The sequence below is a fragment of the Momordica charantia genome (assembly GCF_013281855.1).
Source record: "Momordica charantia cultivar OHB3-1 chromosome 7 unlocalized genomic scaffold, Mcharantia_2.0 BLBB01000007.1, whole genome shotgun sequence".
Classification (NCBI taxonomy): domain Eukaryota; kingdom Viridiplantae; phylum Streptophyta; class Magnoliopsida; order Cucurbitales; family Cucurbitaceae; genus Momordica; species Momordica charantia.
Window position 1 is genome coordinate 4,085,305 of NW_028275165.1, and position 10,106 is coordinate 4,095,410.

The 10,106-nt window shown below is 32.4% G+C and overlaps 1 protein-coding gene across 1 annotated transcript; it reads left to right on the top strand.

The window, feature by feature from the left end:
* Nucleotides 1-6,945: 6,945 nt before the first annotated feature.
* Nucleotides 6,946-9,724, top strand: LOC111024268 (protein trichome birefringence-like 26). Its single transcript, XM_022301919.2, has 3 exons — nt 6,946-7,226; nt 7,470-7,756; nt 8,755-9,724. The coding sequence occupies exons 1-3, from the start codon at nt 7,040-7,042 to the stop codon at nt 9,529-9,531; spliced, it is 1,251 nt and encodes a 416-aa protein (XP_022157611.1). The 5' UTR covers nt 6,946-7,039; the 3' UTR covers nt 9,532-9,724.
* The last annotated feature ends 382 nt before the right edge of the window (nt 9,725-10,106 follow it).

The following is a 10,106-nucleotide window of genomic DNA, read 5'->3' on the forward strand; positions in this document are numbered from 1 at the left end:
CGTACACGTGTAATCAACGAGCGGCTAGGATCCTTCCGAAGATCCGAAGCGTCGGAATATTTGAATAATCCGACGATAAATCCACCGCAACGGTTATATTTTCCCACGAATAGGAAGTCGCCACGCGTCCAAAGCAAGTCGAATGAACTTCTCTGCCAGGTCGAGATCGGACCAGACAGAGAGGGGGCCAATGTTTGGGGAAGAGAATACCCTGGACACGTGGAGGACCCCTATTGGTGCTCCAAGGTGACTCATGAGTCATGCCCAGCTCGGACCGCCGAGATCACCACCACTAGCGTTGACAGATGCTAGGAATGAGGGCCGAGGTGAACCTGGCTGAGGTCCGATCTACGGGGAAGCTAGGCGGGGGCCGAGGTGAGCTACTATCAGCGGCGTGATTATCGGGTGTAACCGTCGGTCCCGAGATTACTGGGTGTAACCGACGGTCCCGAGATTACCGGGTGTAACCGTCGCGAGATTAGCGGGACTACCACCCATAAGTAGAGGACCTCACTCCACGATCAGGTACGATGATTTCTGACCTCGAACTAAACTGGGAATCCGACCTATACTGACTTGATCGTTGGAGTGCTCACCTTTTTGTGCAGGTCAGCCTGAGTACTTAGATCGGTCCGGAGGCCGAGTTCGAGCTGCAATCTGAAATACACTGTCGTGCATATCCTTGCATAAACACAATTAAAAGTAGTTCAAGGCATATGTGTTGGAATTAATTTGATTAATTTCATTAAATGGGTAACAATTTATGATAAATTAAATGTACTACTATTCATGGGAAAAATAAGTGGTCTAATTAGGACCCATAAACTTCCTATATGTGGTGTGGCCCGTTGGACATATACCAGCCCATTGATTCTAGAGAATTATGGGAAATCCTAGAATCAACTTATAAATACAGGGGTCTCCAATATACTATGTTTCTTTAGTCTCCTATCCCCCATCGAATAGAGAGTATTGCCCATCTTTGGTCTAAGGCTGCATAGTTGAGGAAGACCCAACCACGAACGAATTTGGTATCTCTACTCATGGATTCAGGTAATTTGAAATAACTTATAGTTCTTTAGCCTAGTCCCATACATAGATCCTATATTAAAGTTTTTTATTTTCCAACAATATGTGGTACATTTAAGTTGCATGAAATTAGTCAAATCTATATCTCAAAATCCTAGACTTTGAACGTTGCAATACCACCTTGATGTAGTTGAACAATGGCGTCAGTTTTCTAACTACGTGATGAGGCAAATCTCTTTCAAAGAATGTATATACATCTAGATTTTTTTTTTTTAAATTTTTACTCACTATTGTTTTTCATTGCTCTTTTATAATTAATACCATTTTTATTTAAAATATTTGTGCATGATTTTAATTTGTTAACTCTTAGGTTCAAAATTTATAAGAGTCTATCAAATATCTAGATTTTTGCATGTTTATTTTATAATTATTTTCTCTTATTTTTCTAATAACATTAATATAAAAATATTGTACTAAATATCTTTAAAGTAAATGACCTAACATTTGTTGAGGTTGGAGGTGTAAAAAAAATAATAAAATAATAAAAAAAACTGACATTTGAGGTGAATATTAGACAAAAATATTTAACCATGCTGAAATATTCAATCTTTTTTAGTGCAAGAGTCTATTAATTTTTTTAATAAATTCGTATAAAATTTGTAATACTATAGTTTTATTTTTATGAAAAGTTTAAAAATTATTATTAGTTATAAAATATATCTTTTATTTTTAAATACTAGATTAGTATTAATCAATTTTTATGAGGAATGGTAACTATTAATTTATTTATTATTGATAATTAATTAATTAAAGTAAAAAATAAAAGATACAATTTAATAGAACATGATACACTTTAAAATTTTATTCATAACTAAAATAGATTATGAAAAATAGTTATTTAATTTTTCAATATAATTTATTAATTTTTACTAATAATGAGTTAATAATAGAAATCCAAAAATTATTGCTTTCCCTCGTATCCTCTGAAACAAGGATGGATAAAAAGTAACAATACTTTTATTATTGATAATCATTTTTATTTTAGTAAATGTTCAGAGGTTTTAATTTTCGTTTGTTTATATATATTATTTAGAAATGATATTTGGTAAAGCTCTCCTAAGAACTAGTCACTGGGATGAGGCTTTTAAGTGAGCAAACACTTTAATCTTGGGACCCACCTGCGAGTTAGATTGATCCTTGGATCCAAATGAGACCATTTTTAAATGAAAACAAAATTTCCTAATTAATATATTATTATTCAAAATAAATAAGATATTTGGATAATATAAGATAAAATATGGTAATTTTTTGTAGGTGCTAACACATTTTCTACACCCAAATGACTCCCAAACCTAATATATTTATGCATATCAATTTTACTCTTTAATTGAGTGTCCAATCATATTTTCAATATGATTTGTGGCGACTCCAAAATTCTTTTATCTAAAAAACACTCCTTAAAAGAGAAGTCGGTTACCCTACATCGTGATTATTTTGTGATAGCTTGATGATTTCACTGGAGACATTAGATAGTTATACCTAAAAAATCAAGTCGTTATTTTGTCTTATATTATCCTTATTGTTTTGGTCCACGTGTCTTATTTGTAATCGGACTAAAAACAAAATAAATTGAGATTTTAATCGGATAAATATACGTTTTAAGCCATAATTTTTTTTTTTTTTTTGACAATTTTCAATTCTACTCTTTCCATCAGCAAATATTAAAATTGACTTATAATATGCTTGCATGACAAAAATTTAATGGAAAAAAGAGACCGAAGAAAGTTTTTAATTTCTCCTCCATATTTTTAAGAAATTAGAGAAGAAAATTGTCTTTTCTTTCTTTAAATTTTCTCCAACTCAATAAAATATCATTTCATTTGTCAATTCTAACCTTCACAAACACAAATATACATTTGAATAAAGTTAAAACATAAGGGGGCTAAATTAAACATTTTTAGACACTACAAACTAAATTGAAAAAAAAAACCTAAAAATGTTAGGGAATTAACATATATTTAGCCATTTTAATTCCTCAAATTATTAATTTAAGATTTTAATTGATTCAGCAATATGCAAGTTAAAGAGCATAGAATGGTTTTTTCCCTTTTCTTTTTTTAAAGGTAGAAAACATTTACTAAAAATCATTAAATTTTCTAAAAGTATTGGATTATTCTCCAAATTTTTAAAATTGAAAGCAATTTTGAATTTTGGTTTTTTAGCTAGCCTAATTGAAAATGTTAAAACACAAATGCAAAAATTTAATGTAATGAAAAGTCATCAATTTCAAAAGTAGTAAAGGCGTTTGCCGGGAGCCGAACCCGGATCTATTGCTTGAAGGCAATTATCCTAACCGTTGGACTATAGTGAAAGTTACTAATTTTATTTTAAATAAATAATTACATAACAATTGTCTAAGTAAAAAAATTTTTTTGTTTTACAAATTTATAAAATAAAACCATAATATTAACATTGAATTATAATATAGAATACTGTACTCTTTAAGTTATCATACATAAATTCAATACTATTATCAACTTAAACATAACTCAACTAATGAGAGCATATATTTTGGATGAAAAAGTTGGAGGATAAATCTCCACTGCTACGTGTGTTATTGAACTAAAAAAAAAAAAAAAAGTTAAGACATATACTCTCAACAAAAAAGTTAGAAGTTTGAATCTTCACTCCTAATGTTGTTTGAACTTATGAAGAAAAAATCCATACTCTTGAATTTGGCATGCATTCACTTAAAATTAGTTCTCTTAATGGTAAATATTTTAAAATTGTTACAATTTTTTGTGATCCATTTTATTTAGGTAATTTATTTAAAATAAATAAACTTAAAATAATAAAAAAATTTCTTTATATTAAAATATTATTTTTTTACTGTGTACTTATTAATATAATGTATAAGATGGGGGTTTCACTTTTTAAAAAATGTATATACATTTTTTGAAATTATTGGGATGAGGATACAATTTTGTTTTATAAATTTTCTTAATAATTTGGATTTTGATTTTTTGATAGGAAAACAGTGAAATGTGTGTGATATGGAAATTAACGAAAATATGTGAGACACTCATTTTACTTTAATTTTAACATATTATTATTATTATTTTATTCTTTTTAGATTTGACTTCTTAGATATGGAAAACAATTAAGTATAGATGTTAAAAATCAATACCATAAATTAAAACTACACAATTATAGGTGCAAATCAGTACTCAAAATTATAAGTACACAATTATAAGTATAGATTTGAGTTATAATTCGTACAATTTTTCAAATCGGCACTCTCAAAATTAACAACACGGATATATGTATGTGTAATATTTACTATAAATTAAAACTACACAATTATACGTGCAACACACATGTATTTTCTAGTTCACTTAAAAAGTGTGTTTGATGTTGTTAGTTTATCAAAAAGTAATTGAAAAATAATGTAGATAACCGTATTTTTTTCTTACAAATTGAAAAATGATCCAACTTTTAAGTGCATTTAGTTATTTGCAGAGTTAGTTTTTTTAGTACCGGGGTGGGAGATTGAACTCACGGCCTTCTTTAGTTAGAGATAAATGTCTTGACCAATTGAACTACTGTCAAATTGGCCAAAACTAATTCGAGTTAAAAGGTAGCGAAGTGGATAAATAAGATTAACTTGAAGTTAAAATTGAACCTTTTTTTTTAGAACAATATGTGAGGGATGAAACTCACACCCTCTCATTGAAGATATATTCCAAGTACCATTGAGTTGTACTCGCTTTGGCTAAAAATTGAACAATTTAAGTAGAACTTGTTTGCTCGTAAATGTTATATAGAGACGCTACTCAATATTTGTTTTCTTTTGGAATTTTATTTTTGTAGTCTTGATTTTGTAAAGACCAACATTTGTTTTTCTTTTTAGTTTAGACGTTAGTTTCGACATTCATGTTATTTAGCAAACTCACACTTTAATATTATTGTAAGTATGAGAGGGGATATTAGATAATATTATTATAATTATTTTTGGAGTTTTAGTTTCTTGACATAATTCCAAACTTTATTTTTACTATTTTGTAATTTCGAAGGACGAGGGGAAGGGTAAAATGGGAAGGTGAGGCAGGAGATAATAGAACATGCAACTTTGAAAAGGGTGCATGAAAAAAGTGAGAGCCAGCTAGCACGTGATGTGACGTGCTAAGAAAAGAAAATTTTATTACATTTCAAAATTCGAAGGCATTTATTTTTATGTGGGGTTTGAAAAAAGAAGCCAAAGAAAAAGGGCAATTCCAATGCATCATCATGCATGTGCCAATCATCTAGGTTGCATTTCCTTTTCTCAATTCAACTTGCTTTGCTATTTAAAACTCCCAAAATATCTGAAATGCACATCTCTTTATAATTTCTTACTCTATCCCTTTTGTAGCTATTTCAATGAAGATCAATGTATTGTTTATTATATCGGGCTTATGACAAATGAACCTGTAACAACAGACTTCGAGATCGGTGCAGTGCTTTTTTAAGGTCTTCTGATGGTCAAGTTAGTAAATCAAAGGAGATGAGGAAAACGGAGAGTACTTTGTGTATTGAGTGACAGATTTTTCACTTGAGAATATCTCGTCTCTTTTATAGGTGATGGAGCTGACCAGAGAGCACCTCTGGCATGGGACGTGGTGGGTCTCATTCACGTACGGGCTTTGGCGGATTGTTAGGGAACATTCTGGGTGCGAGATATCATCCCTCGTCATCTATCATCCTAACTCAAGGCAGGTGCTCCTAGCAATTAGATGGAATAAATATTAAGCACATTCTCAATTAAGATAATTAATAAAGAAAATTTCATATATTTAATTTTAAAAAGAAATTACATAATCAACCTTTTTTATTTTCTAAACTTTCTATCATCTAGAAAAATTTTGAAAACTAACAAAATAATTTCAAATAAATAAGTCTTAAAAAAATTTGACAAGATTTCAAAAGTAGAAATCAAAACAAAACATATGTTACGATTACAAATTTAATTTTTTTAAAATTCTCAAACATATACTTGGAGTTTTTGAAATTAGTTAAAATTTAAAAAATAGTTTTAGAAAGTGAAAAGGAAAACATAGTAAACAAACTTGAATTTAAATATAATAAAAATAAAAAACACTATAAAATCAGACTTTTAGATAGCGTTTGATAATAAATTCAATTTATGTTTTTTATTTTTTCTTTTTCATTTATGAAAAGCAGAGTCATTGAATAACCCATTCTATTTTCAATCAATATATTTTAAAAAAATATATTTCTAAAATTTTAAGTAAATTTCAAAACAAAAAACAAAACAAGAAACAAAAATCTCATTTTCCTCAACTTGGCTATCTATGTAGTACCAGTATGTACTCTTTTTCCCTTACGTGTACTCTGTTTTTGTATGCCAAAAAGGAAAGAAAAAAAAATGTTACTAAACCAACTATAATTTTTGAAAGTGAAATGATTATTGATATTATAAATAATTTTTATAAATTTCTTTGTTTGATTTTTCGGTAAAATGGATAACTTTACATTTCCATCTCCACCAACGTGAACATTTAAAATCTTAGTTATGGTTAGAGTATTAAATTTTCATCTATATGTCAACATTTCTATCGACATTTCCATATATCTGTTAATTCGACATCGATATAAAGGATTTAATCCACCTTTCCATTTTAGATCCACGTCAATATTTTGGAGGTAAGAAGCTCAAAAGGAGATTTCACATCCATCTCCATCAATCCACGTAAATATTTAAAATCTTAATTATGGTCAAGGTACTAAATTTTCATCTACACGTCAATATTTCCATCAATATTTTCATATATTAACCTTTTTCATTTTCGATCCACGTCATCATTTAGGGGAAAGGGGAGCAGCTCAATTTCACATCCATCTTCATTCTTCCTCTTAATTAAGGCATTGTGTTGGTTGGTTGCAAAATTAAGTGTGGTTTTAGCTCTTTTTTTTTTCTCTCTCTTTTTTGTGTGTGTTTTGTTGAGGGAAAATGAGGATTGAATCCAACCCATTTTTCCTGAGAAAGCATAGGGATGTTCTTCTCAAGCTTGCTCTCTTCTTCCTCTTCTCTGCTCTCTATCTTCTCTTTTTCCTCTCTGATTCTTTCAAACTTTCATCAACTCCAGATTCAGATTCCACTCCCATTTCCCAACTTCAACTTCAATCGCCTCCAAATGGTGAGAAAACTAACTAATAATGGCTCTTTCATTTCATTATTCCTAACTTTTCTCTACATTTTTTGCACTTAATTACTCTGTTCAATAGTTGGTCGTATTTGGGGATGCGGGGAATCGAACTTCCGACTTCGAAGGAAGAAATATATGCCAATTACTGCTTATGCTGGTGTTGAAAGTTTTTGTTTCTGAGATTTTTGTGAGTTTGAAGGGTGATTGAGTTTGATTTCCTTGTGCAATATTCAGAGAGTAGAGCAGAATGTGATATGTTTGTGGGAGAGTGGGTTGCAGACCCTGCAGGCCCTGCTTACACAAATGAGAGTTGCAATGTCATTGAAGCTCACCAGGATTGTCTGCGCAACGGGCGCCCCGATTTGGGGTATCTTTACTGGAGATGGAGTCCCCGGGACTGCGAATTGCCGAGGTTCGATCCCGGGAAGTTTCTCGATCTAATGAGGAACAGATCATGGGCTTTCATTGGTGATTCCATTCAACGCAACCATGTACAATCTTTGCTTTGCATTCTTTCTCAGGTACCTTAATAATAAGCCTCAACTCAAGCAACTATGTAATCATACTATGCACTTCAAATCTTGTTTACTATTATCATTCTCACTTCTCAAACGTATGAAAGTCGATTATTTAACGAGATTACATGAAATAGGCTCTTGTTTAAGAACAATACCGTAAATTCCTACTTTCCACCACTAAGTTTTTGACAGGTAGGAATCAGAAATTAATGTGGTCCAGTCAGCAATGAAGTATTGTTCGTCTTTTTAACGGTTAGATCTCGTTGGAAAAAGGTTAACAAGTCTGATTCCCAAGTAACTTTACTTTCTTTAGAAGCAAAGGAAGCTTGTTCTTACATCTTCCTTTATGCTGCCATTATAATGAGAGGATGTCTGGCCTACAGCTACAGTAAAACTTCATACCTGCTTCAATAATTCACCAATAAACCAACCATACTAGTTTTTTTTTTTTCGGTCCTCCTTCTTTCGGATAACTTGGAATCGGAACTTTTTTCCTCATACTTAAGGGCACTCGCGTCCGGACCTAGGAGATATCAAGGATTTTTGGTATTAAATTGACTTAAAAAATCCGAACTTGAGACCTCTAAGCCAATATGATCAAGAGACCTCAAGTCTTTAGCAATTTAACTGCCTTCGACCAACCACACTAGTTATTAAAATAATAAATAAAGCTAAGATTTTTTTTTTAATTTACTTATTTATTTTGAGATAGAGAATCTTGATAGTGGACCAAATGTGGTGTGAAACCTCACTATTTGTTTATAAAATCTGCTTGGGATTCAGATCTGAGAACCCCACATTTGTGGAATAGAAAAAAACTTTGACTTGGATATTGTAAAGGAAGGAACCCACCACCACCAACACCACCCACTGGAAGCTTTAATCTTGTCGTGTTCTTTTTCATTCTTTGGTTTCATTTATTTTGTCTGTTGATTTGCTGGTTCGTTTATGTCTCCAGGATGGTTTTTTACTGACAAAATTCCAGTGGTAATGTCCCACAGGTCGAACAGGCTGTTGAGATCTACCATGATGAAGAATACAGATCGAATAAATGGCGCTTCTCATCTCACAACTTCACGGTTTCGGTCATCTGGGCTCCGTTCCTTACGAAAGCAGCCATTTTCGAGGATGTAAATGGCGTTTCGAGTTCGGAGATCCAGCTTCATCTCGACGAGCTCGACGAAGAATGGACCTCCCAGTATGGGGATCTTGACTATGTAGTACTTGCTTGTGGGAAGTGGTTTCTGAAGACTGCTATATACTACGAGAACAACACAGTCATGGGCTGCCATAACTGCCTGGGAAAGAACTTGACAGACGTGGGGTTCGAGTATGCGTATCGGAAAGCGATCGACCTGATATTTAAGTTCATTACGGCCTCCGATCACAAGGCGTTGGTGTTCTTCAGAACCACCACACCAGATCACTTTGAGAATGGAGAGTGGTTCAGTGGAGGGCAATGCAATAGGACAGTGCCCTTCAAGGAAGGGCAGGTTGACATGAAAGATGTGGACGTAGCAATGAGGAATATTGAACTTGAGGAGTTTGAGAAAGTGGTTGGGTCTGGAAAGGGCAAGAGTTTGAAGCTTCTCGACACAACCCGACTTTCGCTGTTGAGACCCGACGGGCACCCGGGTCCATACAGGCAATTCCACCCCTTTGCAGAGGGTAGAAATGGAGAAGTTCAGAATGATTGTTTACATTGGTGTTTACCAGGTCCAATAGACTCATGGAATGATTTGGTAATGGAATTGTTGATTGGTGATGTAAAAGCTTGAGGATTCAATGGACATAGAATTGCCTTAGAAAGTGACATTATTGCAAAGGGTTTTGGTTTATTGGAGGGGCTGTTTGTTCTTGTAGAGGAAATAACAGTTTTTTTTTTCTTTTCCATTTATGGTTAAGAAAAATGAAGATGGGATGGTTACATGTATGTACTAATTAAGGAATAAATTCATATCATTCATCGTAGAGACCTGTGTTTTGTCATTACTAAACCATTGCCAGTTTTGATCTGTCTTTTAAAATCTTAATCAATCTTAAAAAAACCTTAAAAAAAACATTTTAAAATGATTGCAGAAATTTCAAATAATCATGCATCTTCAGTCCCAAAAAGAAAAGAGATGATTTATTTTCGTTTTCATTCCTTCAACTTCTCCACACAGCTACAGAATCAACGACACGAATGTCATTCCTCTTATACATTCCCGATCGACACCTGATTCTAGAATAATCAATGAAACACTTCTGGTTCATAGCCAAAGAAATGTTTCTAGATTTTGGTTATTCAGGATTAAGATTCACTAGTCTGGTCTTGTGGATATCCTTGGAGCTAATGACAAATTCAGATGAG